We start from the raw sequence: 16,618 nt of genomic DNA on the forward strand, positions 1-16,618 counted from the left end.
CCTTTCAAAATTGTCCTACAGATCCCTGAGGTTCCATTTTTGTTTTGTTTCATTTTTTCTCTTTGGATCAGATAATTTCTATTGCTCTATCTTCATATTCATTGGTTCCTCCGTCAGCTCTCTTCTGCTATTAAGCCTATTCAGTTGCTTTTTCTTCCAGATATTGTATTTTTCAGTTCTAAAATGTTCATTTGACTTTTCTACATTTTCTATTTCTCCACTAAGATTACCTATCTTTTCATATATTACAAGTGTATTTTCCTTAACTCACTGAGCTTAATCTAAAATAGCTGCTATAAAGCCTTTATCTGATAATCCCAATGTCTAAGTTACTGTGGTTTTGACATCTCATGTTCTTTTGACGCTAGGTCACGTTTTACTGATTCTTCATAGGGTGAATAATTTTGGATTGCATCCTAAACATTGTGAATACTGTGCTGTAGACACTGAATTTCTTTTCATAAAAGCTATCCTCTTGAGTGTGAAGTGGTATCTTATTGTGGTCTTGATTTCCATTTTCCTGATGACTAGTGAATGTTGAACATCTTTTAATGTGTTTATTGGCCATTTCTTTGGAGAAATGTCTATTCGAGTCCTTTGCTCATTTAAAAAAATTTTTTTTGTGGAGTTCTTTATATATTCTGGATATTAATCCATTATCAAATATATAATTTGCTAATATTTTCTTCCATTCTGTGGGTTGTGTTCTTATTCTCTTGATAGTGTCCTTTGATGCACACAATATTTTAATTTTCATGAAGTATAATTTGTCTATTTTTTTCTGTTTCCTGTGTTTTTAATAACTAAGAAATCATCACCAAATCCAATGTCATAAAGTGTTTCCCATATGTTTTCTTTTAAGAGCTTTATAGTTTTGGTCCTTAAGTTTAATAATTTGATCCATTTTTCACTAATTTTTACATGTGGTATAAGAGCCCCTCTTTACTGTTTTGTATGTGGCATTCAGTTTTTCCAGTACCATTTGTTGAAAAGGCCATCTTTTCCCATAATGGTCTTAGCACCGTTATCAAAAATCATTTGACCATATACATGAGGGTTTATATTTGGGCTCTCTATTCTATTCCATCGTTCCATATGTCTGTCTTTATTCCAATACCACACTGTTTTGATTACAGGGTAGCACTTTAGTAAGTTTTGAAATAAAGAAGTGTGAGTCCTCCAACTTTGTCCTTTTTCAAGATTGTTTTGATTATACTGAATCCCTTGCGATTCCACATAAATTTTAGGATACGTCTTTCTATTCACAGAAAAAAAATACTTTTGGGATTTTAATAGAAATTGCATTGAATCTGTAGATCATTTTGGGTAATAATGTCATTGTAACACTATTAAGTTTTTCAATCCAAGAACATGGAATGTCCATTTATTATGTCTTCTCTAATTTCTTTGAGCAACGTTTTCCAGTTTTCAGTGTGTAAGTCCTTCAGCTTCTTGGTCAAATTTATTCCTAAATATTTTATTCTTTTGATGCTGTTATAAATGGAAAATTTAAATGTCCTTTTTAAATTGCTCATTGCCAGTACACAGAAATGCAACCGATTTCTAGGTGCTGATTCTGTACAATGCAACTCTGCTGCAGTGGACACTTGAATAAGGTGAGAGTTAAATGCACCAACCCCCACACAGTCTAAAACCCACATATAACTTCACTCTGTCCTCTGCATACATGAATCCTCAACCACAGATCAAAAATAATGCTTTCAATCCCTGGTTGGTTGAATCTACGGATGTGAAACCCAGGGATACTCAAGGCTGACTGTATAGTTATTGAAAAAAATCCATATATAAGTGGACCTGTGCAGTTTAAATCCGTGTAGTTCAAGGGTCAACTACATTTATTTATTACCTCTAGCAGATTGTGTGTGTGTGTGTGAAGAATCTTTAGGTATTCTACATATAAGATCCTGTCATCTGGGAACAGAGATAATTTTACTTCTTTTCCAATCCGGATGCTTTTTATTTCTTTTTCTTGCCTAATTGATTTGTTGAATAGAATTGGTGATATCATGACTTTTAAATTAAAATTATTGGGGTGACATTGGTTAATAAAATCAAATAGGTTTCAAGTGTACAATATAACAATGTTATATGTACATTGCATTGTGTGTTCGCCACCCAAAGTTAAATTTCCTTCTGTCACCAAACATTTGACTCCCTTTACCCTATGTCCTTCCTCCAACCTCCCCTTCCCCCTGGTAACCACTAATCCACTGTCCATGTCCATGAGTCTCTGTTTGCTGCTTTCAGTTTTATATCCTACATGAGTGAAAAAATATGGTTCTCATCTTTGTCTGACTTATTTCACTTAGCATGATAATCTCATTCGTGTTGTCACAAATGGCAGTATTTCATCTTTTTTTTAAGGCTGAGTAATATTGCACTGTATATATGTACTACACCTTTATCCAATGATATCTATGACTTTTTAAAGAAAGTTAGCTTCAGACTATCTCCTAAGGATAAAACCTGTATTGAACTTTGTTCTACATTATGGTTATTAAACAGCCATGCACATCAATAGCATCTAAAGGATTTAAAAAAAATATGTTCCCTATCCTCAGCTACAGAAATTCTGATTCAATAAGGCTGGGATGAGAGTCAAGCATTTCATATTTTTTTGAGTTTCTCAGATGTGCACCTCTGGTTAAGAATCTGTCCTATACTCTCTATCCAAAGTAATTTATCCACGAAAACCTCATTTTCTTCATCTTTATAAAATAAGACTAATTTAAAAATATAATCCCCATATTTGTGAGGTCTTAATTATGTGCCAGGCAACATTCTATATGCTTAACTATTCTTCCATTGACTCCTCACAATAACCTTGTTAATGCCATTATTATCATCCCTTATCTTTACAGATGAGGAAACTGAGACAAAGAAAAGTTAAGCATCTTGCCCAAAATCACATAGCTATTAAGTGGTGAAACAAAGATTTAAATTCAATCAACTTGACTTCAGCATTTAAAATCTTCAGGATGGTGATTTTTATACAGGATATGCCTAATAAATATTACCTGTGATAATAACAACTGCCATATACAAAGTACAATAAGTTATTCATCGTAACTCTAAGTCAATACAAATGTTAAGTGCGTTTATTACTCTCCATTTACCAAAGGCATCGAAGCAACTATGCTTTAGAAAGGCTTCCATGAAAAACTCATTTTCCATTTAATATCATTTACATTTTCATTTTCTATTTCCTCAATTCCCTCTGGTTCCTTAATCTATTACTACCAATCTTCTACCCCTCCATGATACTGCTCCTGACATCTTCCAATTGTCAAATGTCCTATTTTAATTCACATTCGTTTGAGGAAAACTTGGTTTGTTGTTTTCTTTTTGCTTTTAGTTTTCAAAATAATACTCTCTGCTGTTCTCCTACCTTGTTTGACTAATCTTTTTCCTTTCCTTAAATGCTATGCTTTCTTAGTTTCTGTCTTTGGTCTTTGTTTCTGCTCTATGTTCCCTCTGAATGATGTCACCAACTTCTCTGGGTTTAGTCCCAAACCTAATACTCTAGCTCCAATCTCTCTTATCAGCTTCACAACCAAATTTCCACCTGCCACCTGGGCATCGCCATCTGTTTATCTCATAGACATCTCCAACTAAAAATACCTGAAGCCAAACACTGTCTTTTTTGTTCAGTACCGGTACCATATTCTACAATATCTCTGAAGTTTGAAAACTGTGATTCTTCCTTGACTTTCTCTATTTCTGTTTACATTAATCAGGGATAAAGTCTTGTCATTCTTCCTAAACACTCCTCTAATTCACTCTCCTCTCCTTGGCAACTCCTTAATTCAAGATCTTATCACAGACTGCAATAACCTGCATTCTAGTGTTCCAGAAATGAAATTCTCCCCACATGACTGTGTAATCTTGTTTCCTAGTTTCAACTGGATTGATAGTATAATGAGGATTATAGCACTAGCCTTACCCCTAGGATAGCTTCTATCACATTGTACTATAAATATCTGCTTACATATTTGATTCTCCCACTTTTTAGTTTTATAGCTCCAGGTCCTAGAACAGTACCTACCATATAACAGATAGTAAATATATATTTGTTTATTGAATGAATGACCAAAAGCTTATGTCACACCTACTTCTAAGGGATTTGAGACTGCTCACAATAAAAGATATATGTCCATTAGGGCAATTAAGATATAAGTAAAAGAATGGCTATACAATAGCCCAATTTGCTTATTGATAGAGTTAAATTTCTGTAAAGTCTATTGATTCAAAATAAATTATTTTCCTTAATGCCAGATAAATTAGGTAATATTATGTATTCATACCCCTTTTCAAAATGTTTGCCTGGTTTTCTAAGTCGGATATTTCAATCTTCACATTTTCTTTCATCAAAAGCTCTCTTTTCTTTGTTATTTCATACTCATTATTGAAATGTGTAATTTCCTTAATAAATTTTTCCTCCTCCTCTGTCACTTTTTTCTTCATAGCCTCCTGAAAAATGAAAACAGAAGATCAAATACAGGTGTTAATTGCAATGACATTTTTTTTAGTGATTTAAAATTCAATTATTTGGAATTATGAACATCAAAATATAATATTACACACCCTGGTATTATCATGAAAATGCTTTACTCCTCCAGCAACATCAATAAAAAAAAATTATAGGTATTATGTAACAACAACCATTTTCACATGAAAGACTTAATGTTTTGAGAGAATTATTGATACAGAAATTCTACGTTCATCATTATATATGTGATTGTGCATTAAACTTATAACAATATATGCCATTTTGTCATTATAATATAAATTTGGTGGTAAAATAATTAAATGACCAAACTTGAAAATAAAAATCTACACTCAGAGGAATTACTGCCTTATAGAAAAAAAAAGAGAAAAACAAAAAAACAAGGAAATCCAAGGAAACCTATTAAAATGCATACAATGAAGGTAAAATTATATATTCACTTCAAATTCAGTTCTAAATAACAGTTTATATTTTATGAAATAGCAACTTGTAGTAGGAATAAAAATTTCTAAAAACTCTGGACAATGCTAGAATATAAATAAAATCTATTTTGGGCAAGATGCTTTTTGACAATGCTAGAATCTAAACATTACTAAATTTATCTATTATTTTCTAAGAAACGTCAACTAATTATTAGCTACATTTGGAATCTGGCCATATCATTTATGAACCACTGGTGATGATTCTGTTGAGTTTAGATATATATTTTAAAATGCATTTTCTTTGAAATGTCAATTAATTACACGTTGTATTCCTAAACTGGCCCTGTCATTTGAAACTATTGAGTCTGTTGGCTCTGATGTATGATAAAAAGATAAATAAAATCTATCCTTTCACCTAAATCCATAAATGTCTAAAATGTGAACCTCTCTGCTTTTCAAAATCATTAAAACCAATGTCTAGAAGCCTGAGCAATTCAAATCAGTTTCACTATTTCTTTTATGCTTATTACAATTGCAAATAATTTCTATATTGCATCCCTGCCAATAGACTTCTTTCAAACTATATTACACTACCAACTGGTTTTAAATAGCACTTAATACTTCCCCATATCTGAACAGAACTATCTGCCAATATGCATAAGAATAATTTTCTAAAAGTACACCTAAGTGTATTTAAATACTTTTGATACAATTAGTGAAACAGATTTTTCTAAGTGGCTGGAGACTTACAAAGGTTTGGAGAAGCATATTCCTTTGGTCTGTAATTTCACTGCACTGCCTTTCTAAAGCATTTTCATGAGTTTTCAAAAGCTGTAAGAGGAAGGATTTTTCAGAAAACTGCTGAACCTTAAAATGAAAAAACAAATCAGAATGAAACAATTAGACATTTTAGGGTACCTGAGTTAACAGAACAGATTTGTATAATATAAAACATTTTCTATATTACCTACAAAATACAAATTATAATTCACATTAAACATCTTACTTTATATGCACTACCTTATAACATTTTATAAGTGCTTTATAATTACAAGTTTTATAATCTCATCCCCCAATAAGACTATAGGCTCCTCAAGGGCAGAGAAATTTGTTCTTTTTTCTTTCCAATATCTAGCACATCCCTTAGCTTAAGTACTAAAGGTTTTTGACTACATACATTGAAATCTGCTTTAAGATAGCTTGTTTTAAAGAATAAGTTTCTATTCTCATTATTTATAAGGAAGATGAATAAATCATGTATAAAACTTGACTAATAAAATAATAAGATAAAATCTACAAACCATAAGCAAAAACTCAATCCCATGACTATAGTTACACTAAATAAAACACAAATCTACTATAATATTCAACTGGGTTTTGAGAACTCATTTTTTATTTTAGTACCTCGTTTGGTTCTAACTAGCAAAAGATATAATAAACATTAGTATTAGATATGTAACTGTTATTTCATTTGGGCCATGAAGAATAGCATCTCTTGAGACCATGAATATTGAAATGAAAGTCAGGAAGTTGTAATATATATAGAAGCTATAAATAACGCTGGACTGGAAACACTCTTTCCACTACATTCAGTACTGGCCCTCATTAGAAAGCATCACTTCTAGTCTGGGGATATTCTCATCTCCACAGAGAAAAGAAAAAGGAAATAAATCCAACTTAAATTGTAGAAAGCAAGATTTATGTTAGTTTTTATGAACTTCCTCAAAGTGAGAGACAGGCTGTGAAATCTCTGTCCCAGAAAATACTGAATAGCAAAGAGCTTAGAAATAGTCTAGTCCAGAGGCAAAGGGTTGGCCATTTTGAAATGATATAGCTCAAAAAAAAAAAGTAGCCAAAATAAAACGAAATATAATCTTACATTTATATATTATCATAGTACATCTGCCCACACCTTCAGTACTCGCTGCTATTCTCACCAACTCTATCTTTAGATAGACGTCAATAGAGAAAGATTAGAGACATGAACTTTACATGACCAGAGAGCGGAATTCAGAAAGTACTTTTAAAATTGGGGAAAAAAAAGAAGAGAGCAGTTAGTATTTTATTGTCTGAGAAGACAAATTAGAAAACATAAGTCCAGATCTATAAAATCATACAGAAATTGGTAACAATGGCAAACAAGAGTATGATCATGAATTCGATCACGTTTATTTACAATAAAAAATATTTCAGAGCGATTTAGTATTTATTATATAAATGAGAATAAAATGAGTTGTAGAAAAGTCAAACACCCTAACAAAGGATATATAATCCATTAGGGGTAAATCCAGGACTAAAATAGAGACTTTCTGACTTCCTTTCTTCTAAATCATGATGTTAACATGAAAATATTAGAACTATTTCAAAGTAATAAAGAGATGCTTCAGGAACTAAAAGAGACTTCGGTCTCCAAAAATAGTATTAACTGAAAGTATACAAGTTTAAGAAAAAAAAAACTATTGACTACTAGATCCATCAGAACTTAGTAAGAGAAGGCTGCTTGTAATATATATCTAACTTTCATAGTTGCTATTATTGACAGTAACCACAGATGCTTGCAAAAATGCTTTGAGACCAAGTAATGGGCTGGATAAATTTTGGTTTAATCCAGTAAGGTATTTTATGTATTAAGCCTTTCAGAAACCAAATTCCTGAATTCTGATTCTATTTCTGCCACTGACATGTTGTAAAAGACCTGTGTTGAAACCTAAAAATAGAGAAAATATTACTTATCAAACTAAGAAATTTTAAAATAAGACATAAGCAAATTTATTATTCAAGTTCAGAAAAGCCTTATTACGGATTCGGAAATTAAGGTATTTTGTTAAAGCTATCACCTACTAAGACCTAAATTATTAGTGAGCTGATATCTTCTTTTTTAAAAGGAAAAATAAAGAATATGGAAGAAAGATATTAGACATAATGGCATTGAATTAGGATATTTTATTATAACCTGAAAAATTAAACCTACATACCCCAAATTGAAAAGTAGATAGCTATTCAAATGATTTATAAGAAGGTTTTATCTATAATTTTCCTCTTCCCCTAAAATCCTATGTGAATTATCCATACTCAGGTCTGTTCTGCTTCTTTGTTTTTATCATTAGTTTACTTCTTTTCCCTATTCCCACTTTCGGTCTTATACTCTTTTATCCTTTACTTCCACATTTTCCTCTTTCAATCCATCTAAAAAATCCCAGAGTCAATAACTACAGAAAAATTACAGTGACACTGACTCTTAAATTTACTTAGGATCTGATAAATAATAATGATAACAATAATAATACAAAAAGGAATTGGCAAGTAGGGGAAACAGCAAAATAGAGAAAGAGGTAGGACTTTGAGAAAGCTCAAGTCAGGAAGGTCAGAAAAGAACAGATGGCTACAATACACTGATTCACACATTGAGGACAGTAGTAAGTTAGGGCTGCAAAACTACATGGGTTCTAATATTATAAAGAGAGCTTACCTATTTTAATGGAATTAAAGGAATAAACACTTTTAGATCTGCCCAGTTCCTCTCTACCAAGTACAAGTGAGTAACTCTTAAGAACTAAAATAGCTTTTCATGGTCACCTATTTGCAGAATGTGTTTCTTACTGTTCTTTTTTTTTTTTTTTTCTGTTATCACAAGCAATTTCTTAAATTACTTTTCACAATCTTGTTTTTGAAAACCAGACTTACTGATAGGTAAAATTTAGGTAAATATTCCAAATATAACCCTGAACATATTGATAGGATCACAAAATGAGGTCATTTCACAGAATAAATTATCATCAGGAACCTCCCTCACCTCTCTTTTGTCAGAATTGGGAAGATAGTAGAAGAGATGTGAAATCATGACTTAAATATTTTTTAAACTACCAACACTATTTCCTAGGTTACCCAGGAATCCCAAGGGGCTATGAACAACAACAAAAAAGGGTGGAAGGTTCCTAGTAGCAGCAACAGAAATTTCTTTCTAATCTCTTTCCTTCCTATGACTACAAAAGAAGAAAAAATATTTGCATGCAGCCTTAAAGTTACATTCTAGAATCAAATAGCCACACTTTGTTAGAAAATATTACTTTTTTGGAAACTTTTAATTGATAGCAGTGTCAAAGCTCTGGTTAATTCTACTTCTCTCGGCAATAAAGATTTTTTCCCTTTCCCTATTTTATTCCTTATGGGATATTTAAATGATTTTTCAATGGAGCGTATAGTTTTCCCACTGAGCTGACTTCTCTGGTCAACTAGTCAAAGCATAGCCATGATTTGTGTACTCTGGCTGCCCGCATGCCTTTAGGTATTTTTCCACCAGAAGAACTTGAAAATCCAAAATGACTAGGAATTTTAAATTAATGTTTGGGTCCAAGTAAGCAAAGTAAAAAGCTACTTTTCATTGTGGTTGCTGTTGTTTAAAATAACCTCAGCCTTCAGAAACTGACATTTTGCTGATTAAATGATCTACCCAATAGTATAACAGGCAACTTTACATAAGAAAACAAAGAGTTATGGAGGAGATTTTACATTAGTAAGATTATAGCAATTGGGGACAGAATGTGTTTATTATGACTATGATAAAAGACATTTAAACACTAGAGAACACCAGTGAATACTGTATCAATAACAGATATTAAGGCTTTTCAAAAAATAGATCTATTTTTTATACATACATTTCTTCACCACTGATGCAATGCCTATGGATTAACTCAGTATGAAACAGTAATCTCAATATAGTACATAAGAAAGGTTCGATATTAGGAAATATTAGTCCTCACTCCTATTCCCTCTCCAATCCTCTACCAGTCCCCTCAATCCTTCTCTCCAGCCACACTGCCCTCCTTATTATTCCTGGAACATGCTCTCTCCTGAAGGCATCTGCACTGACAGTTTTCTGCATGGAAGTCTCCTTCCAGAGATTCTTCATGGTTCATTCTCAAACCTCAGTCTTTGCTCATCTCTCATCTTTTCATTGAGGGTTATCAGGATGCCTGATATGACCACTGCTATTTAAGTTTGTTCTAGAAGTTCTCGTTAATGTAATATGGCAATAAAAAGGAATAAGAGATATAATTATACAAAAAGCTTAAGTATAATTATACACACAATTATCTCTTTTGGATTTTGGGGGGCAAATGTCATTAGTTTAAACTTAATAAATCCGAGAAAATCTACTGAGAAACTATTAGAAATAAAAAGAGGCTAGTAATTTTAGTAAATATCAAAAAAAAAACAAAGTATCTTTTGTAGCTACCAATAATAGAAAAAAGCATGAAAAAGATTCTATTCACAACAGCAAAAACAAAACACAAATAAACTTAATAAGAAATAGAGATAAAAAGGAGCTCGTGATAAAGAAGAAAAGATCATTTTAGAGTAACAATCCGATTTTTTTCCTACTGTGGTTGTCACATAACTTCATTACTTCCTCTTTTCTCTCTTCTAATGGCTATGAATATTAAACCAAATTAAGACAATAAAAATTCATCCCCATCTTTTGACGTTTTTTTCTTTCTCATATAACTGTACTTTGCCTATCATTAAAGGAGAAACTGAACTATATTTAAAACCATGAAACCAGTCTGAATCAAAAGAAGCTGAGGTAGGAAGCCTTTCAACTTATCTTGAAATATTAATTCAGGCAATAACAATTCATAAGACCACATAAGTACCAAAGGCTAGATGAGAAATTTATTCCAGCAATATTGAAATCACAAGCACAGCTGTTAAGTGACCAGTATGCCTTTGACCTCTACATTCACCTTTTCTGAACCCATCTGGTGTTTCAAAGTCCAAAGCCAAACTAAATCTACCCTTCTCAAAATAACTCCCATTCTCCAACTATTCTTCCCTTTTCCTCAAATAAAACTCTGATTCCTAGGGAACTGCTGATTAGGGAAAGAGCAGTAAAGCAGAAATACTGATAGGCCAAGAACATTTTGTAGTGATACTCCTTAAGCCGCAAGACTCTTACTAGAGAGAAACTTTGAAATAAGGTGACTTCTGTGATATCTGACAACTCAGGAGGCAGTACCTAGCCTTAATATCACTACATCTTCCCATCCTGTCAGGATATAAAACAATGGAATGCTGAGAGTAGTGATTTTTCATGGACTGCTTTTAATAGAACTATAAAATGTCACAGATGCCTTAAAATACACATTTCCTCATAAAAAGAAAATTTGGCACATGAGCAAGAAAAAAATCATACCTCAGTCAAAAATACTACAAGAACACCGGAAACTGGGTTGGGGATATTCACATCAACTTGTCAACAAGCAGATTTAGATTTAAGAAGACAGTTCATTCTTCAAGAACTCAAGAAAACAAGAATGGGACAAAGAACATTTTATATATTGTATCTGCTGCCAAACTCTAATCCTGAACAGTTCTCACAGAATAACAACATAAGCACTATTTAAAAATAGGATTTTTTACTGTAACAGAAGAGAAAAAAAGAATTACCTGAAAGATTACAAGAGTACTGTATATCTCTGTAATATCTCACTACAGGTGCAAGAAAAATTGCTAATCAATTACCTGATGTCCTCAAGAGTATGCAAACAATGTTCACTAAATAACAAAACAAGTAAGGACATAAGAGAGTGGGATAAAAATACAAGCTGAGATGAAAAGAAAACTAAAGAAATGTAAAAAAGATAGTGACACAGAATTTAAATTTGCAAAGTATTAAATAACAGAACTAACACTGCAAAAGATGGAATCAATAATATAAAGCAGAAAAAAATGTCCAAGACTGCTGAGAACTAGCAAATAAGATACTTCAGAGAACAGAGAACAAAGACCTAAGCTATAAGAATAGAACGATTGTAAACCAGAATATAATGGTTGAGGTTGTAACGGGAGGCTCACCCTTGTTTTAGATAAATTAATAAAAACATCTACATACAAACCTGGAATTATAAAGAAAAAAAAAAAAACAATTTCTACAAGCAACCAGGAAGGAAAATGAAACAAAACAGGTAACCTAAAACAATTTTTAAAAAATCTGGGCTGACTTTAAGAATTCTCTTCTGCACTAATAACTTGTAGAAAACAACAGTGCTAATAGTGATAGATCTATAAAATTTTCTAAACACAGGTTTGAGTCAAGAATCTTTACATGTACAGCTTTCATTCAAGTATGAAATGAAAAAAATTTTCAGATATTAATGGCTTAGAAAATCTGTCATGTATATATTCTTCCCGAAACAATTACATAGACTTACCAAAAGATTAATAAAAAAATAAGAACTAAAGAATGAGGTAGTTGAGGCCTTAGTAATTTTATAGTGAGCAATTTTGGTTAATATGGCAGTCTAAACAAATGTGGAAAGGACCCACTTTCTACTCAAATATAGAGAAATGCTAGATAAAATATAACTAATTTAAAATATTTATCATTTACATAGCTAAGCTGGAAATGAGAGAGAGAAATCATCATGCTGGAAAGCATCATGCTAGAATTTGAGCCCAGTGGGTAACTTTAAGATCGGATACAGGCATCAGAAGCTAGTGTGCCCATATAAGACTAAAAGTCAAGGCCAAAGGGAGCTAGAAGGGGGCTCACTGAATAAAGTCAGGAATCCAGAGGTGGAATGGGGCTCACTGAATAAAGTCAGGAATCCAGAGCTGGAATGGGGCTCACTGAATAAAGTCGGGAATCTACAAGTGGAGTAACAAAATTCCATCTGCTCACTTAAAGATGCAGCATTTAAAAGATCTGACTCCACTGAAACAAGAGTAGAAGAGGAGTCATACCCTAGAAACTTCGACTCCACGCTTGAACTGTTCGTGATGGGACAAATATCTCTTACCCTTGCAGTGCAGAAATCCTGAGCTCAGAAATTAACATAAGAACTGGTCCCAAACAAGTGAAATCTGCAAGGCCCTCGCAGCAGGGAATTAAATTGCTCTTTCAGGACATCTTTTTTATCAAGGGAATATTTAGGACTCCCAAGAAAGAAAAGCCTTGCTAAAGATGAGTTCACAATAAAAAATTTTTAAACACATAAGAAAATGCACTGCCATATAAGCAAGTCATCAGATGAAACAAGCAGAATTTACAGAAGAGGAAAACAGAAAACAGAATTCTTTGAGAAAATTTTTAAATTAATTTATTCACTGAATAATGTTTAGTTAACGTCTACTATTCTAGGTACTGGAAATATTAGCAAACAAAACAGATGAATTTATATTCCCTGTGGAGTTTACGTTCCACTGTGGGGGGGGGGAGATAAATAATAAACAGATCAATATAAAACAAATCAAGATATGTTAAGTGCTACAAAGAAAAAGCAGATTATCCTCAGGATACTAGAAAATGGACATACTCAAAGGACATCTGGTGACCTCTTCTGCCTATTTCCATGTCTAAGGTAATTATTCATGACAAATGTGATAAGACTATCTTTACATAATTACACAGAAAAAATTAAAATTATAAACTTGTTTGAAAAATAAGAATTCTGAGTTTATAGTTAGGTTAATATTGTTGAAGTTGCTTGATGCCTACCCTCTAAGCCAGAAATTTGTTATATAATTTATTTGTCAATTATTCATGGTATGATTTAGAAGTTGCTTAATGAATGTTTGTTGAATGAATGAAATGAATTTCTGTTACTTGCAACCAAAAACATCCTAAACCGTACCAACATAAGAAACACCCAAACCTATGGAGAATTGTTACGAGTTTATTTGAGCCAAACTGATGACATGCCAGGAAGCAAGATCTCAAATGCTCCCAGGGCAACAGTTTTTCAATTTTTTAAAATTACATTTGTAATTAAGGAGGGACTATAAGGAAGATTACATGAATGTGGGAGAAAGCAAGATAGAGATTAGATTACAGGATGTTTAATGAAATTATATGCTCTCTTGAGAGTGGTTATGCTTCTGAGGGGTCTGAAAAAGAGGCATTTCAAAGGTATGTTAACCTAGATGTACAAAAACAATAGATAGGGCTTCCTTAAGGCAAAGATAACCTTTTACAGGAAAATTATAGGCATGAGGCGTGACTACCCTCCATGACCTGCCCAGTTAGGGATTTATGATCTGATTGACATTTGTTTAAGCAGCAGTACATGTAAATTATTTAATCTTAATTTTAGAAAATAAAATGGGAATTCTGTTTAGCATAGTTTAAAACAGGCCTATCGTTCCATTAATTGTGACTAAGACACCATGAGGTTACCTTTGGTTAAATTTATAACAGAGCCCCTTTTTGTCCGCAGCTGATAGAGCCTCCTCTCTCAGGAAGAGGTAATATCTCTGGCTTGACTCTGGTCCCTCGAGGGCAAAGGCCATATATTATTCATCCATACCTGCTGCCTGACTAATACAGATCTTTAGTAATGAGTAGCCCAAATGATTACAGGGAAACTTTTGCATACTTGTTATTACCTTGCTTACATAAAGTCACCCAACTATAAACAAAGGAACAAATAAATAAAACATTATTATAACTTCATTAAACATATGACACATACTCATCAAATCTGTTGAAATAATAAAGCTAGGAGATTACTTTTAGTGAATCGTGCCTTCAGAGTCCTGTCACTAAGTTCTCCAAATTTCCCCCTATCCTCATCGTTTCCTTCTCCCTTCCTTTTACACTAAACCATGAGGGTCAATAGTGATGACTCCCTAGTTAACCGAATAGAGACTCAAATCTTAGATCTATTACTTACCACTTATTTGACCTCGTGCAAGTTATTTAATTTCTGAGTCTCGATTTTCTCAAATGAATAATGGGAATAATAATAAATACCAACTTCATAGGGTTCTTGTGACAACTGAGATAAATGCGGTTTGTAAAATGCTTAGCATATGGCCTGATATATAGTAATTATATAGTAATTGTTTATTAAACATTACCTATCATTTTCAGTTTTTGTAACAGGGGAGGTATCCTTCTTCTTGTCTAAGGCTAATTCTTACCTTATGCTCTAGGTTCCATCCTCCTTCTACCTCCTAAGGGACCTTTAACTATCGATTATATTTTCTCTTTAGTCTTTATCTTCGACCTCTCTCTATGGACTCCTTCATCATATGCATGATGATGATGATGATACAGGAGATGGTGGGATCTGAAGCATAGGTAGAGGAATTGTTCTTTGTTAGAAAGAGGGGCACATCCTCCAGAGGAAAGAAAAGGGAGAAGACGAGTGTTCACTTAGGCAGGTTTGGAAATCTGCAGGTTGGAAAATAAAAAAAATTTCCTGTTGGATGGTTTCTATTTCCTCTTTGAAATAAAAGGCAAAGTTATTGACTGAAAGTTAAATAGTTCAAAGAGAGCATAAATATATAAGAGGGATGGTTTACACTAGTCATTGCAGAGAGTGAGAAAGAGAAATGTAGCAGTCCTGCCAGGCAGTGTGGAGCTCCATTGAGGCTGAGGCTAATGTCATGAATGTGTACTGGCTCCAATCTCTCCTGCGTTCACCCAAGTGCTGGCACAATAACAGATAACTGATTCACCCAGACTTGGAATCTTGCCAGGCGGTGCAAAGAAAGGAAAGGAGAGGCAGGGGAAAGAGTGGTATGATCTACACACAATGGAATATTACTAAGCCACAAAAAAAATGAACCTATTATTTGCATCGACATGGATGTACCTATAGGTGTTTATGCCGAATGAAATGTCATAGAAATAAAAATAAATATCATATGATTTTGCTGATATGCAGAATCTAAGGAACGAAAAGAACAAATGAATTGAAAACAGACCCACAAATACAGAGGACAATAGGGTGAAGGCCAGAGCGGGTGGGGGCTGGGAGAAAGGTTTAAAGAAGTACAAATTAGTTACCGCTAGAGGATTATGGGGATGGGGAGCACGGCATAGGGAATGCACACAGCAGTAAGGTAATGGCTAGGTGTAGAGCCAGAGGGAAGACAGAGTAATCGGGGGGATCATTTCATTAACTATATAAATGTCTAACCAACGTACTATATACATGAAACTAATAAAAAAAGAAAGGAGTGGAATGATCGACCATGAAATCTAAGAATAAAGATAGAAATGAATACTAAGGCAGGTACTAGTGGAGAAAAAGAAACAATAATGGGCTCGAGGTTCTGATGAGACTGGAGGATAAACACGGTGGTAGAAAAGTGAAATGTCTAATTGATATTGAAAGTGAAGTGATGGCAAAGTCCAGAATATGATTACAGAAATAGGTGGCTGCAGTAGAAAGAAAAAGGTCAGTGAAGATATGGAGAACTAACAGGCCATATTTTCAGGGTGGTAGCTGAATAGTCCATGTAGACAATGATCTCATCAAAGCTGGTGGCAAGAGTTAAGATGTAGTGGAAGCCTGAGAGCCAGGTGCCAAATTCTAAGGAATAAAGGACTATCCATGAGTTAGTAGGATGACAGAAAAGGGAGGGGGAACAAATGGTAGAGTTTAGAATAAAGTCTGAGCTACCACAAGTGGATAGAGAAATATTTCAGAAGTTGCATTGGAGAGTGAAGAGGATTCCCACCAAACCTCCAACTATGAAGCACCGTGGGTTTGAAAGAAAAATCCTCCTCCACAAAATGGCCTCCAGATTCAGAAATATATCCACTGGCTATGGAAGTTTCTCCCAGCCCCGCCCACTCTGGCCTTCACCCTATTGTCTTCTATATTTGTGGGTGTTTTCAATTTGTTCGTTCTTTTTGTTTCTTAGATTCCACATATCA

The 16,618-nt window shown here is 33.4% G+C and overlaps 1 protein-coding gene across 1 annotated transcript in view; it reads right to left on the bottom strand.

The window, feature by feature from the left end:
* Nucleotides 1-16,618, bottom strand: part of CCDC172 (coiled-coil domain containing 172) — a 50,682-nt gene that overhangs the window by 27,243 nt on the left and 6,821 nt on the right. Inside the window, exons 3-4 of the mRNA XM_011359259.1 lie at nt 5,701-5,817; nt 4,326-4,491 (exon numbers count right to left, since the gene is read on the bottom strand). Of these exons, the coding sequence (XP_011357561.1) occupies nt 4,326-4,491; nt 5,701-5,817 (283 nt within the window). The remainder of the gene's footprint in view (nt 1-4,325; nt 4,492-5,700; nt 5,818-16,618) is intronic.

The sequence above is a fragment of the Pteropus vampyrus genome, unplaced genomic scaffold (genome assembly GCF_000151845.1).
Source record: "Pteropus vampyrus isolate Shadow unplaced genomic scaffold, Pvam_2.0 Scaffold46, whole genome shotgun sequence".
In the NCBI taxonomy this organism is placed as follows: domain Eukaryota; kingdom Metazoa; phylum Chordata; class Mammalia; order Chiroptera; family Pteropodidae; genus Pteropus; species Pteropus vampyrus.